This window comes from Rattus norvegicus, chromosome 20 (assembly GCF_021556685.1).
Source record: "Rattus norvegicus strain SHRSP/BbbUtx chromosome 20, alternate assembly SHRSP_T2T, whole genome shotgun sequence".
NCBI lineage: Eukaryota > Metazoa > Chordata > Mammalia > Rodentia > Muridae > Rattus > Rattus norvegicus.
The window spans coordinates 5,989,821-6,011,425 of NC_141553.1; the positions used below are offsets into that span (position 1 = coordinate 5,989,821).

Sequence of the window (21,605 nt, forward strand, 5' to 3'; positions counted from 1 at the left end):
CCGTTCCTGCCTGTCTGCCCCTCTGCATCCCGGACTGCTACTGGGCACGGCTTGCTGGGACTGGTGTCTTCCGCCTCGCGGGTGTGACCGTGCTGTGTGTGCCACACCCACCCCGCCTGTGCTCCGCAGAACTTCCTGCGCTGTCAGAACAACAAGACCAACTACAACCTGGTGTGTGAGACCCTGCAGTTCCTGGACATCATGTGTGGCAGCACCACAGGGGGCCTGGGGCTGCTGGGGCTCTACATCAACGAGGACAATGTGGGCCTGGTCATCCAGACCTTGGAGACCCTCACAGAGTACTGCCAGGGCCCGTGCCATGAGAACCAGGTGGGCTGCCTCAGCGTGGCCGTGGGCTTTGTGAAGGGGCTGAGTGGGTGGGGGTGGGGGTGGGGCTGCGGGGCCACCATGACTGACAGGTCTGGCGCTCGCATCTCCCACCGCCTCCCGTCAGACCTGCATCGTGACTCACGAGTCCAACGGCATTGACATCATCACGGCGCTGATCCTCAATGACATCAGCCCGCTCTGCAAGTACCGCATGGACCTGGTGCTGCAGCTCAAGGTGGGGTCCCGGGCGGTGGGCGTGCGGGCTGTGCCTGTGAGGTGTGTGCTCACGTGTGAGTGACAAGGGTATTTGGCGTGTGGGGCGCCATGTTGTGCTGTATGCGGTGGTGCTCCTTCTGTGCGTGCATTTGGTGAGGTGCGCAGGTTGCACTGGCTACACAGGAGTAGGGGCGTGAAGACATCATGCTCTCCCCCCCCCCCACTTCCTCTGTGTGTTGGCGAGTGGGGTGCGGGGGCTGGAGCTTGAGCGTGTTTACTCAGGATGGGTGAGGCTGACCTGTAGGGGGCGTAACACACTGGTCACAGTGGGAGCCCTCAGACCTGGCTTGCTTCCGGCACCCCCTCCACCCAGGACAATGCCTCCAAGCTGCTCCTGGCTCTGATGGAGAGTCGACATGACAGCGAGAATGCAGAACGCATCCTCATCAGCCTTCGGCCTCAGGAGCTGGTGAGGAGGATGGACGGACTGGCAGCGGGAGGAGACAGAGTGTGGAGGTGGCGGTCAGGGTGTAACAGCAAATGCTCTCCCCGCCGCCCCCTAGGTGGACGTGATCAAGAAGGCCTACCTGCAGGAGGAGGAGCGGGAAAATTCCGAAGTGAGCCCACGTGAAGTGGGCCACAACATCTACATCCTGGCACTGCAGGTACCGAATCTGCCCGAGGCCCTGCCCCTCTGTGGCCACGCCCCCCGAGGCAGTGCCCATCGTTCTCCTGTCCTGTCTTCTGCAGCTTTCCAGGCACAACAAGCAGCTACAGCACCTGCTGAAGCCGGTGAAGCGCATCCAGGAGGAGGAGGCCGAGGGCATCTCTTCCATGGTGAGAGTTTGGGGGTGGAGTTGGGCGGGGAGTGGGGGAAGAAGAACTGTGGCCCGAGGGCAGGCCTGGGGCTCTGTGGGAATCAAATGAGCAAGGAGCAGACTGGTGACAGAAAGCTGCTATCCTGTGAGGCCAGCCTGGAACCCAGTGAGCAGGGACCTGAGAGACAAGCTAGGGTCTGGGGTGGGTTTGCAGCAGGACGGGGGTACGGTGGTGTAACCCTGACAAGAGAAATGAAAGCAAGACCTCCTTGGTTCTGGGGCAGGTCTGGAATATTCTAGCAGGCCCCTGGGCAGGACTGGGAAGGGTGGGCTTAGGCTGGCTCTGGCTGGGGGCAAGGCTGACCAGGTGGCCCCGCCCCCCGTGGGACTGACCCCCTGTGGCCCCACCCCCAGCTCAGCCTCAACAACAAGCAGCTCTCTCAGATGCTCAAGTCCTCAGCCCCTGCCCAAGAGGAGGAGGAAGACCCGCTGGCCTACTATGAGAACCACACCTCGCAGATTGAGGTGAGGTGGAAGGCACTCGGTGTGCCTGGGAGGTGGTGAGGGCCTCTGCCCCGATGTGACCAAGTGTTGCTGGGCCAATCAGATTGTGCGGCAAGACCGAAGCATGGAGCAGATCGTGTTCCCGGTACCTGCCATCTGCCAGTTCCTGACAGAGGAGACCAAGCACCGGCTCTTCACCACCACGGAGCAGGACGAGCAGGGCAGCAAAGTGAGCGACTTTTTCGACCAGTCCTCCTTCCTGCACAACGAGATGGAGTGGCAGCGCCGGCTTCGCAGTGAGGACCAGCGGGTGCCTCCTCCCCTTCCTGGGGCTCCCCCGGGCAGAGGGGTTGTGGGGACCCACACGCCACGCTGTGTCCTTAGGCATGCCGCTCATCTACTGGTTCTCCCGCCGCATGACGCTGTGGGGTAGCATCTCCTTCAACCTGGCAGTGTTCATCAACATCATCATTGCCTTCTTCTACCCCTACGTGGAAGGCGCGTCCACGGGTGAGACTGTCCACCCTCCCTGACACACCCCTACACTGCCCTGTGGGGGTCAAGCGACAGACACACTTTCTGGCCTCATGGGAGATAGCCTCTGTGTGTGTGTGTGTGTGTGTGTGTGTGTGTGTGTGTGTGTGTGTGTGTGTGTGGTGTAGGCATGACAGGGTACAGCAGGTATGATCAGGTCCTTAAGGACCCTGGGAAAGGGAGATGGGGTGGGGGAGGCTCTGGAACTCACACTGGGCCCATTCGGGTTTGAGTCTCCTGTTCACGCCTGTCCCCAGGCGTGCTGGTCTCCTCACTCATGGCTCCCCACTGCCCCCAGGCGTGCTGGGCTCCCCACTCATCTCGCTCCTCTTCTGGATCCTCATCTGCTTCTCCATTGCCGCGCTGTTCACCAAGCACTACAGCGTCCGTCCCCTCATTGTGGCACTGGTCCTTCGCTCCATCTACTACCTGGGCATTGGGCCCACGCTCAACATCCTGGGTGCTCTCAATGTGAGTGCCGCGGGGCCCTGTGGCCATGGCGCTCACCTCCTGATCCCTCCCACTCTTGGTCCCAGCTCCTGGTAGTCAGAGGGTGAGCCTGGTGTTCTGTGCTCCTCCCACAACTGAGGCAGCCAGGACTCAGACAGGGGCTGCCTCAAGGGCAGGGTGCTGCCCTGAGAGATGGGGAAGAAGTCTTTTCCCTAGTCAGGGGCCGTAAGGCGGGGGGCTTTTCTGCCCCAGCCTGCTTCACCTGAGACTCCTGGAGCTTCTCTGAGTCCCAGGAGCCCAGGCAGTTCCACGGGTGCTCTGCCTCTCAGGATGAGTGACAGCAGTACCACTCGTGTCCCTGGGGTGGACTGGCAGGCTGGAGGGTCAGGATGGAAGTTGGAGTGCTGACCTCCACACCCGCCCTTTATACCTAGCTGACCAACAAGATCGTGTTTGTGGTGAGCTTCGTGGGCAACCGCGGCACCTTCATCCGTGGCTATAAAGCAATGGTCATGGACATGGAGTTCCTGTATCACGTGGGCTACATCCTGACGAGTGTCCTGGGCCTCTTTGCTCATGAGCTCTTCTACAGTATCCTGGTGAGCCTACGGTGCGCTGTGACGGGGCCTTCCAGCCCTAGTCTCCCGAGAGCCTCCAGCTCTCCGGTACAGAGGAGGGATCAGCCAGACCAGGCAACCCGAACACTCGTGTGTAACTGCGAGCGGGTTTGTTACTGCCATGTCCTTGAAGCACAGGATGACAGGAGCTAGTATGACAAACACTTTGCTGGGAGTGGCTGATGTCCGCCCTCCTGGGATGCCCCCCACCCCCTACCCCCAGTCTCAGAACCAGATTCTCCTAGAAGCCTCCCCGTTTGCCCCATTGCAGCCTGAGCACTGGCCCTGTTGGCAGAGCCTGTGGTAGCCATTGGGGCCTGGCTCACGGAGGTGCCGTCCTTGCAGCTCTTTGACCTCATCTACCGAGAGGAGACGCTGTTTAATGTCATCAAGAGCGTGACCCGCAATGGCCGCTCCATCCTGCTAACTGCCCTGCTGGCCCTCATCCTTGTCTACCTCTTCTCCATCGTGGGCTTCCTCTTCCTCAAGGATGACTTCATCCTGGAGGTGGACCGGCTGCCTGGGAACCACTCCAGAGGTCTCGGGGACTTCTGTCTGGGGTGGGCGTGTGGGGTGACAATCCACATGCACAGGTGGCAGCACCAGACAGGGCATGCTTGTTCCTCCAGGCTCCCTGCCTTCCTCCTGTTGGATTTTGGGAGGTCTAGCCTATACCAACCTGCATCTCCACACATGAATGTTAGCTCACTGCAGTCAGAAAGGTCGGCAGAGCCTTGATAGCCTCTGGCTTGAGCGGAACCCATGTAGATCTGTCATTCATACAGAGCTGGCTGTCTGCAGGGGCTGCCTGGGGGCCGGGCCCAGGGTCTCAGAGACCCTCCTACTGTGTGGTGGTCTCTGTGTGAGACAGCAGGGCCAGGAGAGGCCTCTCAGGACAGACTAGCGAGACGCTATGGTCAGACAGACAGACATTTGGACCTCCTTGTGACCTTGTTGCTGTCATCTCCAGCCAGCACCCTGGGGATGCCACACGGAGCTGCCACATTTATGGGCACATGTAGTGGGGACAAGATGGACTGTGTCTCTGAGGTCTCGGTGCCTGAGATCCTAGAAGGTAAGATGACTCTAGCATCTGCAGGGTGGGGTGGGGTGGGCGGGGCAAGATGGGCAGCGCCAGGTCCCAACGTACTGACCGCCCACAGAGGACGAGGAGCTGGACAGCACAGAGCGGGCCTGTGATACTCTGCTTATGTGTATTGTCACCGTCATGAACCACGGACTGAGGAACGGTGGCGGCGTGGGCGACATCCTCCGCAAGCCCTCCAAAGACGTAAGCACCATCCCACCCATTGGATGGATGCCCCCGTATCCAGCCGGTTTCTGGGGCACTGTCCAGAGCTGTCAGCTTCCTGCCCCCCAGCACACTGTAGATGCTACAAGGGTCACCACAGCAACCAGTCTTGGCTCTGAGGCTTGGGAAGGTGTGAGCCATCAGCAGTCAGTGGCTTCCTCAGCCCAGTGGGGAGGGCAGGGTGGAGCCTCAGGACTTGGACACAGGGCTGCAGGCTGCCCTGTTTTGTAGGACTTGTAAGGGCTTCCTCCTGGTCAGCCGTTTCCCAGTGTTAGCTCATGGCAATGACAGCGGGGGTCACGGTTGTCTGTGGGTTCCCATGTTCGCTCTCGGTTGGGGCTCGCGGTGACTCTGCCCTTGTGTGTCCCCTTGCTCTGCAGGAGTCGCTCTTCCCAGCCAGGGTGGTGTACGACCTCCTGTTCTTCTTCATTGTCATCATTATTGTCCTGAACCTCATCTTTGGGGTGATCATCGACACCTTCGCCGACCTGCGCAGCGAGAAGCAGAAGAAAGAGGAAATCCTCAAGACCACGTGCTTCATCTGTGGTGAGGCCCACTTCCTCACTTGGCTGTTTCCGACTGCGCGGCCTGAGGCTTCTAAGCCGTAGCACCCAGTCTTACCCTTGCTGACCTGACCTATGCTGGGATCAGCAGGACCTGGGCAGTCACTGCTTCGTGCCACTGTGGCCTCCAGGAGAGGAACCTGAGGCCACTGTGGCCTCAGACTTCTGGTTTTGGCCCATTTTGCTCCTTCTGAACCTAGTCATGTCCTCACCAGTGGCCCGCCTTCAGGACATGCCATTGACCCAGCTAGTCCTGTCACCACTGGGCTCAGGCAATCCTGATGTTCCCAGAGTCCCTAGTGCTCTGCAGGAGGGCTGTAGCCAGGTACCACTAAGCAGTGGGAGCTTGAATATCGACCCAAATCGTCCAGGGGAGCTATTAGAAGCAGTCCCCATGGTGGCCCTCCTTCTGCCCCCAGGTCTGGAGAGGGACAAGTTTGACAACAAGACAGTGTCCTTTGAAGAGCACATCAAACTGGAGCACAACATGTGGAACTACCTGTACTTCATTGTGCTGGTCCGTGTCAAGAACAAGACAGACTACACGGGCCCCGAGAGCTACGTGGCTCAGATGATCAAGGTGAGAGTGTACGCCTGAGCAGCCTTTCACACCTGGGAGGAGACACAACGTCTGCCGGCCTTGGCCTGAGGGTTGACTGCGGGGCCAGCCAAGGAGTGAGGAGGGAGCAGCTGGGGCCAGCCCTCCGCTGTGCAGAGCCCGGCTAGTCACTACCCATGGGTCCATGCTTCTCCTCTGAGGAGAGAGCAAACTTGCAGTGAATCTGTCAGTCCTGGAGAAGCCTGGTGTACCAAGGACCCCCACCCCAAGGCCCAGCAGGTGGGGGGGGGCAGTGGAGTGAGGAGACCCCGCTGAGGGATGTAGATTCCCCACAGAGCCTCTTTTAGAGGGCACAGCAAAGGAGAACAGCTTCCTAAAGTCAGCTTCATCCCAGTCAGAGAGGAAGCCTGGAAAAGCTTAAAAATACCAGGCTTAGAGGAATTAGACGAAATCCTTCTAATTTCCAGTCATGGCTGCAGTGCCGCCTCAGAATTCATAGCTGTGGCAGGGTACCAGAAAACTGCTTGGCTCACGCCCCTCTCCTGTATCCCGGGAGACATGGCTTCCCTCCTCTGGCACGAGTCAGATGCTCACCCTCCAGGGCTGCCGTCTGTGTGACTCTGATGTTCGCCCGCAGCAGTGGAGAGGAGGGAGCGTGTCTGGGTCTTGGCCTTCCTGTTCCGTGGCTGTGGCAGGGCGTGTGCAGATGGCTCGCTGGAGGATAGGGCCACCTCACTGAGGGCAGTTCAGATTTTCCTATGACACACACATTCCTGATGGCCGTCTGATAAAGGGCGTGGCTCTCCCCGAACCACACCTCATCCTTCCTCACCCCTCATCATTCCTCACCCCTCATCATTCCTCACCCTGACACTGTTTCAGAACAAGAACCTGGACTGGTTCCCACGGATGCGCGCCATGTCCTTGGTGAGCGGCGAGGGCGAGGGCGAGCAGAACGAGATCCGCATCCTGCAGGAGAAGCTTGGCTCCACCATGAAGCTGGTCTCGCACCTCACCGCCCAGCTCAATGAGCTCAAGGAACAGGTGTGCTCCCAGGCTGGGTGTCCCTGGCGTTGGTGCCATGTGGGGTAGGAGCCATCGAAGTCATGGGGACCCTGTTTCAGGTTGAGACTTGCTTGCCAACGGTCCTTTCTAGGGCGGCTCGTGGTCTCCTGACCACAGCACCAATCAAAGGTTTGACTCGCTATCGAGAGACAACCTGGGGGTTGGGGCTGACCATCTGCCATCAGGGCCAAGGGGTGGCTGGGCCCTTTGGGGAGGATGCAGACTTTCATGGTGCTGTGGAAAAGAAAGCCAGGCCACCCAACTGACAACTCTTTTAACTCAGATGACGGAGCAGCGGAAGCGGAGGCAACGTCTGGGCTTCGTGGACGTGCAGAACTGCATGAGCCGCTGAGCAGAGCGGAGCCTCGGAGGCCCCCACGGGAGGCCGGCTGCCCACAGCGCCGCCCTTCCTTCAGGTCAGGTAGAAGCCAGGTGCCTGCCCCATCTTCAGCTCAGCTGCCACCCTCCCTCCCCAAGCCAGGCTCTGGCCAGCGGGAGTGCCAGAGCAGAGCACGGTCCTGCTTAGTAAGTACCCTTGAAGAGACTCGGTTTACCTTAGTGCCTTAGGGGATGCCAAGTCCTCCAGACTGCTGTCCTTCGAAGCAGTGACTGGCATTCCTCAGTGGCCCTGGCAGGTGGTTAAAAGTGGGCTGCCTCTCACCTCCAAGCACTACATTGTGGCTGTCCCCTGCCTGCCACCCTGGCTCAGGAAGGTGGTAGCCTGCTGTTATTAGCTTCCTAGGGCTTTGATATTTAACTTATTCCTGGGGGCTATCCCACCCTCCTGTGCCTGCTGGGGACAGTGTGGCCCCGTCCCAGGAGCCTCATGACTCAGGGTGGACCTTGCTCCCAGGACTTTCTCTAGGCTTTGTAGGCAAGCCTCACAAGCCCAGCAACAGGCCTGGGCTGTGTGACAGTGGCTTCTCTCTTTTTGGTGTAATGTTTTACATGTCCTGTGTCCTGGAGACTAATGTGTTAATTGCCTTAAATAAATTAATAGACTCCAAGTCCATCAGTGGGGTCATGCTTCTGCCTCCTAGGCCAACACCCTGCTGGCCTGGCCTCCTCAAGCTCAGGATGCTAAATGCCACCTACTGCAGCCCAACACCTGCCAGGGCTCTGGTGCCCTGCTGGGCTCGACCCCTTTGCCCACTTGCAGGTCACCTGAGTAGGAACTGAGCACCTAATGGAAGCGAGGTTCTAAGCAGTTACAGTAAGGTGGCCCTGTAACCTCCCAGTGCCCCTGCCACACTCGGGTCAGACACTTGGGCGTGCGTTTCTGGTGGGCTGGAGCTGTCTCCTGAGTGGGAGGGCCACGCAGGACGGCCATGCTGTGGCCTGCTGCTACCATGCCGCAGGGGCCCTGAGACTCCTCCCTAGGGCTGCAGACAGACCTCAGGCTGGGAGGGGATGCCCTGCATTGTAGCACCCCTGCTCGGGCTGAAATGGCCTGGGGTAGCCAGGGCCTCCCTGGTGGCGCAGATGAGCGAATTCCAAACCAGGAGGGTGGGGAAACTGGGCAGTTTATTGACAGGCATCAGGAGACTGCGCAGTCAGGTCCGTGGGCGGGACAGCACCCGAGTCCAGGCTCTGTGCTTCTCCTCGGGCCTTGTGGGCGCAAACTTCTCCTGCAGTTTCCTCCACACACTCTTATTCATCTCTTGAAACTCCTCCAAAGTGTCTGCACAGGAAAGACAGAACAGACAGACGTCTTCCTACACTTGCCCATGAGGATGGCTCATGAAGGACATGCTTTGCTTTGTGTGTCCCGGGCAGTGGTCTGTACTGTGAAAAGTGGATCTCTCTGCCGATAGGAGACGGCTGGTGGTGAGGGCACAAGGCCGAGGGTTACTGCCCACCCCCTTCAGCACCACGGATGTGCATTCCTGCCCCATGCCACACTATAGCAAGGAAATGGCCGACCTCCTTCCCGACCTGACTGTGCCCTTCTCAGCACCTCCGAGGTGTGCTTCCTGCCCAACCCCCAACCCCACACCAAGAATGGCCCAACTCTCTTTCCAAGCTTGGCCTACTAATGTCTATATCAGCTGCAGGAACCAGGTAGAGGGAGGCAAGGTCCTGGCTATGGAAGCTATAAGGAGCTGTCAGCAGTGTGGGCCCCTGTAGGCTGTGGGGAGGGAGGTGGACACGACATCCCACCCCCACCCAACCCCAAGCAAATCCCTGAACCCTTGCAACCTTAAGTTCAACTGTAAAACCAGAAGACCAAAAATTTCCCATGCTGCCACCTTCACAATGGTGGCAGGTTCTGTGTTCGTCATGTGTGCAGAGAACCAATTTAAGAACACACACACAGGAGGTGGTGGTGGTGGCCCGCACCTTTAATTGCAACACTCATGGGGCAGAGGTGGGTTGAACTCTTGAGTTCAAGGCCTGCCTGGTCTACAGAGTGAGTTCCAAGATGGCCAAGACTAAACAGAGAACCCCTGTCTTGCCCCCCTCCCCCAGCCCCCTTGCATAAATGCAATGACACGGTCAGCCACTGATAAGGCCAGCATGGCCCTACTGACAACTGTGACAACCATGGCTGCATGTCCATGGAGCACAGGGACGTCTGTCTCCTAGCCGACCTCTCATTCTGTAACCCCTAGGTGTAAGCTCAGACACTACCATACCGTTTACACGCTCCCCTGCCGTTCACACGCTACCATACCGTTTCGCTTGTAGACCCATTGTAACACAAATGCTAGCTGCAATTACTGGTTTGGGCAGTGGCTCCACACCAGCCTGGAATACACCGTGTGGCAGCCACAGCAGTGCCTCCCACCCTGGGACTTTCCCATGTCCAGATTCCCACACAAGGTGCCAAGGGTGACCCTGGGGTGGCTGCTCTCCTACACACTAAGGCCATAGGCAGGGGGCCTCACTGCAGGCCCTGCTGCTCCTGTGCGGTGTGGAAGCCTTACTTGGGTGGAAATGGCTCCACACAAGTGCGACAAAACACAAGGCCTGCTGTGCACACATTGTGGGGGTTTCCGGGGCTGATGGGAAGCCAGACCAACAGTCTCCACACTCCCCTGCTGCCTGCTGAGAGGCTTCCTGAGGTCCGGTAGAAGGGGCAAGGACAAGATGGTGGGAAGCACAGTCTGCTGAGTCCACTCTCAGATCCCTCACACACATGCCATCACTGCTGCTGATGCACGCTCGGGTGTGTGAGTAAATTATACGTCAGAGAGACGAACACCTCAAAGAGATGCCTGGCCACACAGTCAAAGACCTGCCCTCCCAAGAGCCAGCACTGACAGACACAGCAGATGACGTTGCCAGGTTCCCATCTGCCCACAAGGGCAAGACTCTAGAAGGCCGAATCTTCCCAGCCAAGAGGAAGGAGAAATTTCTAGACTACCAGACAGCCAACGTTCAGGGCCCTCCCTCCCAGAAAAGGTTAGCCTATTTTTATATACAATGTCCCTGGCAATAAGAACAGCACTTTCCCAGGACCCGCCTGCTCGGACTCTTCCAGTGACAATGGAAACGGGGAAGTGAGGAGGGTTGGCTGGCAGGGGCTTCCTTCCCACGAGCTGGGCTCCAGCCATGACTCCCAAACAGACCTCGTTGGACGCATATCGAACCTGCAGACCACATCTCCTGGGGCAGATAACTCAGACGGATATCCCCATACTCACTCACTGAATGGCTTTTTGTTTTAATTAAAAGCCTCATTGTTTACAAAGCCCCCTTAGGACCATAAAAATAAAGTTATTTTCCTTCCAAACTGAATCCAATGACTTCCAATTTGGCTAATATGTTCCCAGCCACCAGCCTTGAATTAAAAGCACTAAAGATGATTTTACTAAGATGAGTAATGCCTTTGACCTCTTCCATGTTCTGTGGCTCAGGCCCTGTAGCTTCAGGATTTCCTCTGCTACTCAAGGCTTCCCATCACGCAAACCTGTCAGCGAGCCTGACCCGGCTGGTTAAAGCCAACCAGGGAGGGCAGTCATGCCTTCATACCTGTGGACAGGATCAGCTTGTACTCTTCCACGGACAGGCCACTGAAGCTGGTGTCTCTGGGGCGAGGGTACTGCAAGGGGCAGGAGAGAAGGGACACTTAGCTCTGCACACTCGGTCTTCCTCTGGCCGCCTGCAGTTTACCAGGTGCTGAGTGAGGCCCCAGACCGGACAATAGTGGGAACAGCGCCACCTGGAGGTCAGGAGCACAGGGGCCATCCCGTGGAGATTTAGCAGGCCCAGGACTCCTCCAGCTAAGCAGCTCCCAGGTGGAGCCCACCCCGGTGGCTGGTATTTGGAAGGAATCCCTTCGGCACCCAGTTCTTCCACTTGGCCGTGACTATTTGTGGCGCTCCTGACATATTTTTCAAGTCTGGGAGAAACCACACTTCGTGGAACTTGACAGTCAGCACGTTAAGGCTGAGGAGTGGGCCTCGCTGTGACAGCATGGTCCTGGCTCTCCATCTTTATCAGCGTGTGACATCTGTTCCATCACCGAGTGAGGAATATGAACGGAGCATGGGCTGGCACACAGAAGCATGGCTTTTATTCAGAGGCCTTACGGGTGCCATTGTTGACTTAGCTGAAAGCAGTGGTTACATCTCAAAGTTGCAAACACGATCTTTACAAACGCTGTATAATCAGGTCCCCGTTCTGACTGGTCCTCCCCTCGGGTGGGACACAAAGGCCTGTGCCCACTCACCTTGTGCTTGTAGTAGTTTGAATGCAGTCGTGCTAAGCTCTCGTACATCTGATCACAGGCCTCGGGTTCTGCAACCTGAAAGACAGCGTGCCCCCGGGGAAGTGAGCAGAGGAGCTGGGCCCCCTCGCTGCACCCATACCTCGAGGGAGGGCTATGTGTACAATAAATTCACAGAGGAGGGCACACGCAGGAAGCAAACCTCCCTGTAGCTCTCGAAAGAAAAGTCACCTCCGTGATGAAAAGCCCCACCTCGCCCGCCCCGACCTGCAGGATCCCTGAGCCCTCAACAAACAAGAGTGTTGAGCAGTTCTTTGCACCTTGGGAACACCACACCCGGTGTGGGTAGTAAAGAAAGACTGGGGCAGTGTGGGCAGGGAAGGGAGGCCTTCCAGGGCAAGGGACCCTGTAATGAGGAGGGGACGGTGGGTGCTGCTATGGAGCGGGAGAGCACCTGGGGCCCAGGGGCATGAGAAAGCCTTAAAAAAAGGAGCAGCTTTGTGAGCCAAGATCAGTGTTCCGAGGACGGAATACTCTTGTGAAGACCACAACAAACAGACCAAGGAAACCTCCAGCACCTCCAGCTCTGCTAAGCAAGGGGCTGCTAAGACTGCAAGGGGGAGCCAAAAGGGTCAGGGTACACAGACAATCCCAGGACTTGGGCAGGGCGGAGCATGAGATCAGCCTGGGATACATGGAGAGCCGCAGTAGGCCTATAAAGGAGACAGCTTGGAGAGGAAAGGAGACCATGTTGTAAACAGGTGAACCAAGCAGGATGGAGACCAGGAGAACCCACAGCAACACGAGGGAGCCGGAGCCGGGAAGCAAGGGGGGGGGGGGATGTGCCTGTCCCCAGGAAGGGGGCAGGCCTCCTGGAAAGACAGGTTTTCTGTCTTCCAAGCCTTTACTCTTTAACCCTTCCTCTTCTCCGTCCTTGCTGTTGGTCTATGCACCTCATTACATTACTCTGTCAGTTCTGAAGGCTCCCAGAACAAAACTCTTGTTGATAGCTTTCCCAGAATTCACACGATGGCTTTTTCCCTGACTTAAATCCTTTCTTAAGAGTGAACGTGGGGGTTGGGGATTTAGCTCAGTGGTAGAGCACTTGCCTAGCAAGCGAAAGGCCCTGGGTTCTGTCCCCAGCTCCGGGGGGGGGGGGGGAGAATAAACATTAAAAAAAAAAAAAAAAAAGAGTGAGCGTATAAATAAACCAGGAGTTAAGCATTTCAGCGAGGCAGCCCTCTTCTGCCTGTGTGTCAAATGAGGTCCCGCTCTCAGTGACAGCCCCAACCCTGGTTTCCTTTCTGCAGATGTGTCCCCTGCTCAAGGTTGGCAGGGGCTGTCCAGGAGGCCACCAGAGGAGAGTGAGCTACATAACTAAGACATTAAAACTAAGGAAGACGTGTGTGGGGCTGGCACCTCCCTAACAAGGGCCAGCAAGACAGAGGCAGCAGCCATATTCTCCAAGGAGGGAGTGCTCGGCACACCGCTGATGCTGCTTCCTTTGGTGTGTGGGGGGCAGTCCGGGTCTCTGCAGTCCTGGCTGCCCTGGAACTCACTGTGTAGACCAGGCTGGTGCTCAAGTTACAGAGGTCCTCCCGCCCGTCTTCTGAGTGCTGGGGTTAGGGGTGTGCCAGCATGCTGCTTCTTGAGCAAGCATGAGTAAAAAGAGCACTGAGGCAGAGCACACGAACCCCAAGTTCTCACCCTTGGACACAGAATGCAGCATCTCTACTCGGAGGTCAGGACTCAGGGGCTCCCACTCCTAACTGCAGTGCTGGGCACAGGGGATAGGTGGATCCTTGGAGCTCAGTGGCTGGTCTGCCTAGCCTACTTAGAGCCTACCGGGCAGAGAGAGCCTGTCTTTAAAAAAAAAACGGGGGGGGAGGGCAAAAGGTCGGACGGCAGGACTGACAGCAGAAGCTGTCCTCTGCATGTGCACGTTCAAACGCGCATGCACACACAGCCCCATGTGCATATGCAGCTGCCTCACACAGCAGTCACACAACGTCTACCACCACCACAGAAGGGCATCTTTTCTGCTGTGCTCTCAATACCTGGGCCGACTGTCGGCTTACAAACCCCACAGCCTGCACAAGGCACCCATCTGCCTTGATGTGAGCAGGGCCTCACACTGGCTGCAGGGACAGTGGGACAGCTGCCGGGGAGGGATCCTGGCACCAGCTACGACATGTTGGGTAACTCACAGACCTCTGCCACTCACTGACGGCTGGCACGACTGCATCACTCTTATAAATGGCTGATTATTTCTAAGGCCCTTTCACCGCCCCAACTCAGGCATGTGTTTGCTGAGATTCTGAGTGTTCTCTCATGTGACCATTCAGGGCAACTAACACTGACATAATGCCATTGTCTAGTAATCTGTGCCCACATTCCAATCCTGGCCACTGTCTGAGAAAACCCTCACAGGACAGAGCACCACCCACTGTGGTGAACTCCACTTTAAGAGTGATAATATGCGGGTTGGGGATTTAGCTCAGTGGTAGAATGCTTGCCTAGCAAGCGCAAGGCCCTGGGTTCGGTCCCCAGCTCTGAAAAAAGAAAAAAAAAAAAAAAAAAGAGTGATAATATGCTCCTACCTCTGAGGGCAATGTGAAAGTCGAAGGAGGTGATATGGCTGCCCCTGGCCAGCGTGTGCTGTGATGATTAGCCCAGTGCTGGAGCTTACATTTTAATACAGACAGAGCACACAGGGTATGCAGCGTGCTGTGGCCTGTGCAGAGGGACCAGGGAAGACTGGGGAAACACCCCAGCATACTGCTGGGGCATGGCCCAGGGAACACAGCCAGGAAGGGCCAGTGCCACTCAGGTAGGAGTGTTACTGGGTTGGGGGCAAGCCAGTGAGAACTGGTCCTGACCTGGACACCTCCGGGCAGCCACTAAGCATGGTGGCAAGGGGGTGGCCTCTGCCAAAGGCTGTTCTCATGGCTGTTCATCTGCACCTACCCCTCCCACTATTAGGCTGCGACCTAGTGCGCAGCAGGGTGCCTTTACAGCAATCAGAACTGAGCCCTAGCACCCACCCCCAAACCCTGCCAGGGGCTGCCCCACAGGGTGAGCACAGAGGAGAGGGCCACCCTCGCAACCGTAAGACTGGAGAGCAGAAACTCACGGACCCTGGAGCCTCAGCCTCCTCAGTGTTCACAGAGCTTTGTAGGCAGGGATGGTGGCACAGGCTGATCATCTCAGAACTTGGGGTACGAGTGTGATGAGTTCAAGGCCAGCCTTGGGATCTAGATAACACAATGCAAAATATACCTGCCATCTAATTTCCCACTAAGTCGGTGTTTGCAACAAGCCAATTTCTAGCAAATTCTTCCTGCCTAAGGAGAGACAGCAAGCAACAAAGCCCATCTGAGGATCTGCATTGTGTCCAACTCCAGCTCAGCAACTAGAACTCAGTCTTGTGTGCATTGTAGCTGCTCCGGGGGACCCCTGCCCTGTCTTGTCCCTACCTACACCTTACCCTCCTTCACACACCGGCACAAATACTCTGGAACCCGGGACACCCAGTATCTCTCATGAAATCTATGGGTGTCAGCAAAGACTCCTACATGCAAAGCTTTGAATTACCTGGACTTGCATTTGCACCTAATGAGATTAAAGGCATTTTGGGACAAAGAGCCGCACATGGGCAGTATGGGAAATTCCACGCTGTTCCCTGTGAAACGCTCCTCGAGGGGCGCCCTTCACAGCAGTCTCGTTCCTCCGTCGTCCCCTGCTCAGCCGCCCTCCTTACCATATTAAACTTTTATACATACAAATCTACACCAGCGCCGTAGGCACTGACTTCGATTTTCAAAATTGAATTTTGGGTGGTGACAGCAATTCGTACAGAGGCCCCACTCCAGTGACACAAGGGAAGCACAGCACACTGGGGAGGTGGCACGGACTGCTCTGCTAATGAGGGTGGGGCTGATCTGGTCCAGGAGGCTCTCCGAGAAGGTTCCATGACTCAGTAATGAACTTCTGACAGGAACCATGCTGACTGGAGCATATCCCTGTCAATGAAATTGGGTGTCTATTTCCTGAGCACCTACCATGGAGGGTGCACTGCTAGAGAATCAGACCGTGAGGGACACAAAGGAGTAGCCAGCAGTCAAGGAGGGGACAAGAAACTGAAAACCAACCTGCCTTGAACCGTGTGGGGCTGAGCGGCAGTCAGGGCATGGCGGCACTGCAGAACTCAGCAGGACAGGCGTGGGCATGAGGGTGGGGAGGCACACAGGGCAGAGCAGTCAGTCCCTAACTGTCTGAGCTTGACCAACACAGAATGGATGGGTGGAGAGAGGGCACAGGAAAAACAGACCAGCAGGTCAGGTTTCTGGTGTGTGGACTTCAGCGGTCCAGAGCCACTGGGTCTCAAAGATTAGAAAGACTTAGGTTCTGAAGGCAGAGCAAGGGCCTGAGAGGGCAGGGTACTGAGGCTGGGAGGCCAGGGCACCTGGACACCAAGGGCTGGCAGGCACTGAAGGCCCAGAGTTGGCGAAGCGGGGACCACTACTGGATATAGTCATTTACCTCTGAGAGGAGCCGCTGCACTTTTATGCACGCACGCACAGTTCCCTACTCCAAACACCCTGACCGAGGGTAAAAATGACAGTGTACTCAGCCCGTCCTAGACACCGCTTCCCTCACAACCCACCGCTGTAGTGTCTGCAACATACAAAGACTACGAGTTGTCCTTAGATCATGTCCCCAAAGTCTGATTCACACTGAGACAGATGCCTTTTCTGTGGCTGTCATGACCCAGGCAGCCCACTGAGGTACTGAGAGCAGGTCTCACCTGGATGACTACCCCCATGCCTTGGACCCTCTCTGAGGAGATGCCAGCACTGTTCCTTGCTAGAAACCCAGCGAGGCTTGGTATCTTCCTCTTTGGACCATCATCTAACCCTCTGCAAGACACAAAGGCCGAGACCTGTGAGGGCGGGACAGGCAGCAACCCCCAGGCGGCAGCATCTCCAGATCCTTCCCCGGTGGTCTGAGCTGCCTAGGCTGGCCCAGCAGAGCTTCCAGCCAGCCACCCGGCACCTGACAGCTCATTAGCAGGCTCTTTGCCTGCAGTTGAGTCAATAAGCACAGCTGTTGGCCCTCCCCCCACACCGAGATTCTTTTGTGAAGCTCGAGGAGCAGCAGGGAATGAGAACTCTAAGAAAGCGGTATTCAGAGTAGACCAGACCCACAGCCATGAACTTCAAAAGCAACCGCCAGGCACAAGGTGGCAAAGGTGTTCCCTGTGTTCCCTCCAGCTCCCCACAGCTCCCCACGGCCACCCACCTCCTGGTGGGGTTAGGGTGGGCCGAGATCCCCCAAGGGCAACCCCCAGGAGGCAGAGGGCTCTGCTCAGGTCTGTAGTCTGAATTATTAATTGGCCTTCCTGCACTGGTGTCCCACTGAGGACCCCCTTTCTCCCTGCTGCACTGGGAGGTGGTGAGTGGGACACAGAAAAGGAAGCAGGCCTCAAGCGTTTAATTCCTTCCCCCAACTGCTGTGATCCAAAAGGCCTGATCAGTGAATCGAGGGAGGGAGGACTTGATGCTTACAGAAGAAAGTAACAGGAGGCCTCTCAAGAGGACTGGTAACAGGGGACCTGTTGAGACCTGCTTGGACCAGGGCACAGAAGCTGGGCTGTCCACTTGTCTCTTACTGTCAAGGAACCTGAGTCAAAGGTTTTACTTTTCTGATTTGATTTCAATATCTGTAAAAATCAGGATGGTGATGGCTTTCTCACCTGGTGGCCCAAAGGCTCAAAGAGGAGATGTGCCAAGTGCTCTGTGCACCTTCCTTGTACTGGAAGCCGAGAGGCCAGGAGGACGCAGGTCTTAGCAAGGCTGCTCAGCACAGCAACCTCCGCCCCCTCTAATTCCACTTTCTGGACAAGTGGTGGAGGGGTGGGGGTTGGGGGGTGGTCACAGCCACCACCCTCCCCTGCCCCCCAGGTTTAATCCCACCTTCTACTGTGGGTTTAATGAAGCGTCTCTCAGAGCCGCCTTCCCTTCTCAAGGTCTTTCCTAAGTGATCTGGGGGTGGAGGAGGGAGTGATTCACACACTGCTCTCCATCCCAGCCCAGCACTGCTCCCTCCAAAAATTATCACCAAGATTTACTGAGCCCAAGCAGGCTCAATTTCAGGTGACATCAGGATGAGCTACGACAGAGGTTCTGAGTAACGTGCCCGCGGCCACCAAGACGCCCTGGCTCACTCCACCCAGAACACATCCATCAGCAGCGGCGGAACCTCTGGTGAAGCCGACTTGCATTTTGCTGCTATGACTAAGTCTGTGTGGGCCTCAGCTGATCAGAAGCCGAGTCCCTAGGTAGTGACAAAGGGTGACAGCTCCCAAGGAGAAAGCTCTCCCCTCCCTGCTGTCTGTCTTACCCCAGCAATTAAGTAGGTGAGCCCAATCTCTCTTCCTCCAGCCTCCAGGCTCCGGCTGCCCAACTCTAAGCTACTGGGGACGGAGGACCAGACTGCCTGTGTCAGCAGTGCCTGGGGCTGCACATACACGGAGGCCTCGAACCAAGGAGTGCGTGAAGCGACAGGACACAGTCTGCCCTCTAGCCTCACCACTCCACCAGCAACTTCCGCTGCATCTGGAGACCACTAGCCTCAGAAACCACAACTAACCCCTTGCTTTCCTGGATGTTGGCTCAGATGGGATGCTTTTGTGTACCAAGAACTACATCAGACATGGTGCATGGGGTTGGATTTAGCTCAGTGGTAGAGCGCTTGCCTAGCAAGCACAAGGCCCTGGGTTCGGTCCCCAGCTCCAAGAAAAAAACAAAACAAAAAACAAAGATATGGTGCATGAGGTGGGACGGGGGCTTCATCTCTATTCACAGGCGCCCGTGATCCGTACGATACAGGTCGGTGAGGACCCTGGGCCAGACCCACCACCCATGTCACAATCGGCGACCTAGTCATGAGGTGGGCTGGTTTAGCTGGTTGAAATGAGCTACAATACCTGCAGTGTTTCTGCTTTGGCGGACATGGTCCATCTCACGGGTCATCTATCCGGCTACCTAAGTGTACTGAGCATCTGACCCCTCACCTCTGACCTCCGTGCTCAAATAACCCCCTGCCTGCTTGACATTCCACTTGGAAGTGGGTCTGCTTGGCATCTCCAGTTTAAAGCCTCTAACGTCAACCGTGCAATGCACTTCCCACACCCCACCTGCTCCTCTTCTAGTCTTTCCCGTCTGAGTAAATGGCACCCAGCTGCTCAAGCCAAAAAAGGAAAAGGGGGGGAAAAATCTAGGAGCTGTCCTCGGTTCCTCTCCTTCACCCCACTCCAGGACTTCCGTGCTGCTAATGTGACCCCCACATTACAGGCTGCTGTTACTTCTGCCTCCTGTGCCACTGCCAGCACTACCTGAAGCATCTCTCTCTTCCAGCACTACCACCGCAGGCTTCTCTGCGGCTTGTTTCCATTGGCTGCAGCACCTTTGGAAATTAGGGCACATCAGTCTCCTGACTAAACGTCCCCGGTGGCTTCTCACTGGCTTCCTGGTAAGATCTGACTCCTAACGCAGGGCACAGGACCTAAGTTCGATTCTTTGTGGCCACACGGTGGCTCACAACCACTTCTAACTTCAGTTCTAGGGGATCCAGCGCCCTCTTTTGGCCTCAGTGGGCACTGCACAAACATTTGTAGGTTAAACAAACAAACCCTCCTGCCTTCCTTCAGCTTCAACTCTTAGCTGTGGGCATGCCACTCACTAACCGTAGGCTTGCTTTCTTTTCTGTAATGTGCCAGTCTGGTTTGCTCTGCGGTGCTTGGCCGCCCCAAAATTCAGAGTTCACTGTCTTCCCGCCTTGAGTCCTACCTGTGTGTAACTTCCTCAGGCAAGCCTCAGGAACCCGACTAACGCTACATTTACCATGATCAGATACTCACTAGGACTGTCTCCTGCGTCTGTCTGTTCCTCGCCTGTCTGTTCCTCGTGTACCGAATGAGAATTCAAAGACACAAGGGGCAGGACCTCATCTAACTCACTGCTGTTTCCCTGGAAACCTAACAGAGTTCTCCCTCCGCACACGGCCATGCTTGAGAAGGGTTAGCCTAAACCAGAGTGGAGGGAGAAGGCCTGCTACTCACACAAGGGACCTGTGTGGAAGACCCAAACAGTTTCACAGTGACAGAGGGCAGTGAGGCTTGGCTGGAGGTTTCTGGGGACAGGCTGGGCTCACAAACACATGAACGGATGTCATGAAAGAAACAACCCCGCCTTACAACTGGATTGCTTAGTGGAATCTGGACCTCAGAGGCGCTTCACTGGGCACTACACGGTGCAGACAAGGAAGAAAACTGAGCAGAAGGCGTCGCACGTCGCAGCTAGCTGGAAGATGGGTACCTAGCACACGTGCAGCCTGTCAGGGAGGCCGACGCATGCGCAGAATCCCCACCCTGCCTCCCCTCGTTCCGACGTCCCCAACCTCCTTCCCTCCGGTCACCTGGGTGTTCTCTCCCTCCCGAAAGGCCTGTGCTACCCGCTGCCGCAGGTAAGCGCCCAAGTCCCGGCCCCGTTTGGTCTCGTCCACTGGCCATTCCTCACAGAGCTTAAGAAAACGCCGGTAGCGGAGAGCGGCCATCTTGGGCCCCGCTTGCCCCGCCCCTAGGGGAGGAGTCAAAACTGCAGAGAGCGCGTGCGCACTAAGGCGCGCTGGCCTCCCCGCGGACATGCGCAGTTCCGCCAACGGCCTGCCGCCCTCCAGGCAGCGGCGCTGCTCACCTTTGAGAGTGAGGTCTGAGCTCTTCGGATTTTCCGTCCTGGAACTCGCCCAGCTCCCAGGGGCAAAGCAGACTCGATGTACCCTAGGGACAGCTTTGCTCTTCGTTTTCAATGACTTCACAAGCTCGAGACTAAAAAAGCTTCCCCGGAGACGTCTACTGTTTTGCATAAGCGAAACATTTGCATGTAAATACAAATAAATGGATGGAGATGTGTTTGATCTTAATGTCTGGCAGGCACTCGTGTACACGCACGCAAGCACACACACAGCTGCCCCACTCCCACACTCCATCACCCTGTACTTATCTTTACCACATAAACCTCTGTTAACAGTTCTCTCTCCAGCCTCCCGACTACATTGCTCATCGCATGTGCAGGTTTCCCATGAAATCCAAAAAGGTTGCTGCAACCTGGAAGCGTTTTAAAAAATGTTTTTAGTGTGTTTTCTTTATTTTTATGTATATGAGTGTTTACCTGCATCCACATACGCGTGTCAGTTCTGGGGACCAAACCTGATTCTCTCCAAGAGCAATAAATGTATTTAATAGCCCTGCTGTTCCTCCAGCCCCAAGAATAAATATTTTTATTGTGGCAAAATACAACATAAGATATACCGTCCTTCACAATTTTTTATATCTTGTGTGTATGAATGTCTGACTATGTGTGTATGTGCCTGCCTGGCCAAAAACAAACAAACACAACAACAAACAAACCACCAGATCCCCTGGAACTGGAATCACAAACAGTTGTGAGCCACCATGTGGGCATTGGAAAGCAAGAGAGGGAGGGTCTTCTGCAAGGACAGCCATAGCCCTTAACCACTGAGTCATCTCTTTAGAACCAAATGTACCATTTTAAGCAAAAGGGTGCTTGTTAGGTGGTCCAGGTTGGCCTAGAATTTGAGATCTTCCAACCTCAACAGCCTCCTAGGGATAGAGATAGAGATAAAGATAAAGATATCACCAGTGCCTTTACCTGTGAGCCATCTTGCTGGGTGCTGGGTGACCATATCTATCTATCTATCTATCTATCTATCTATCTATCTATCTATCTATCTATCTATGTATATATATATAATCTCACATGAGTGTGTATGTATATGTGTGTTATGGTTTTCCCTTTTGAGATAGGGTTTATCTGTGTAGCCCCACGTGCCCGGAACTCGCCCTATAAATTAGTGCTGGATGAATGAATGAATGAAGCCACATT

General features: G+C 56.0%; 2 protein-coding genes across 10 annotated transcripts in view; one reads left to right on the top strand and one right to left on the bottom strand.

The window, feature by feature from the left end:
* The window catches only part of Itpr3 (inositol 1,4,5-trisphosphate receptor, type 3), a 64,969-nt gene extending 56,989 nt beyond the window's left edge, over positions 1-7,980 (top strand). For 2 of the 3 annotated variants that reach the window (XM_087596960.1, XM_087596961.1), the window contains 17 exons: positions 130-330; positions 455-565; positions 920-1,015; positions 1,110-1,211; positions 1,297-1,383; positions 1,779-1,889; positions 1,972-2,164; positions 2,253-2,378; positions 2,701-2,873; positions 3,287-3,451; positions 3,815-4,007; positions 4,440-4,544; positions 4,633-4,760; positions 5,162-5,327; positions 5,764-5,924; positions 6,786-6,947; positions 7,252-7,980. In XM_087596960.1, the coding sequence (XP_087453086.1) occupies positions 130-330; positions 455-565; positions 920-1,015; positions 1,110-1,211; positions 1,297-1,383; positions 1,779-1,889; positions 1,972-2,164; positions 2,253-2,378; positions 2,701-2,873; positions 3,287-3,451; positions 3,815-4,007; positions 4,440-4,544; positions 4,633-4,760; positions 5,162-5,327; positions 5,764-5,924; positions 6,786-6,947; positions 7,252-7,320 (2,349 nt within the window). In that variant the 3' untranslated portion in view covers positions 7,321-7,980. 3 annotated transcript variants of the gene reach the window in all.
* Positions 7,981-8,472: 492 nt separating this feature from the next.
* Uqcc2 (ubiquinol-cytochrome c reductase complex assembly factor 2) lies at positions 8,473-20,297 on the bottom strand. 7 transcript variants are annotated; one of them, XM_087597642.1, is made up of 6 exons: positions 19,562-19,609; positions 16,448-16,559; positions 14,778-14,894; positions 11,644-11,718; positions 10,944-11,013; positions 8,476-8,649 (listed from the first exon to the last, which is right to left on the bottom strand). In XM_087597642.1, the coding sequence occupies exons 4-6, from the start codon at positions 11,689-11,691 to the stop codon at positions 8,522-8,524; spliced, it is 246 nt and encodes an 81-aa protein (XP_087453768.1). In that variant the 5' UTR covers positions 11,692-11,718; positions 14,778-14,894; positions 16,448-16,559; positions 19,562-19,609; the 3' UTR covers positions 8,476-8,521. The 7 variants fall into 7 exon arrangements, with proteins under 7 accessions (NP_001101998.1, XP_087453768.1, XP_087453767.1 ...); XM_087597641.1 differs by lacking the exon at positions 14,778-14,894 and having other exon boundaries at positions 19,562-19,617; XM_087597644.1 differs by lacking the exon at positions 16,448-16,559 and having other exon boundaries at positions 19,562-19,615.
* Between the last annotated feature and the right edge of the window lie 1,308 nt (positions 20,298-21,605).

What these genes read in the sequence shown, in the direction of transcription:
- Uqcc2 (NM_001108528.1), bottom strand. Translation starts at nt 20,256, where the DNA reads ATGGCCGCTCTCCGCTACCGGCGTTTTCTTAAGCTCTGTGAGGAATGG. An exon ending in CAAACTACTACAAGCACAAG is followed by an intron (nt 11,014 to 11,643) that starts GTGAGTGGGCAC and finishes TGCCCCTTGCAG; the next exon opens with TACCCTCGCCCCAGAGACAC. An exon ending in CAAGCTGATCCTGTCCACAG is followed by an intron (nt 8,650 to 10,943) that starts GTATGAAGGCAT and finishes TTTCCTGTGCAG; the next exon opens with ACACTTTGGAGGAGTTTCAA.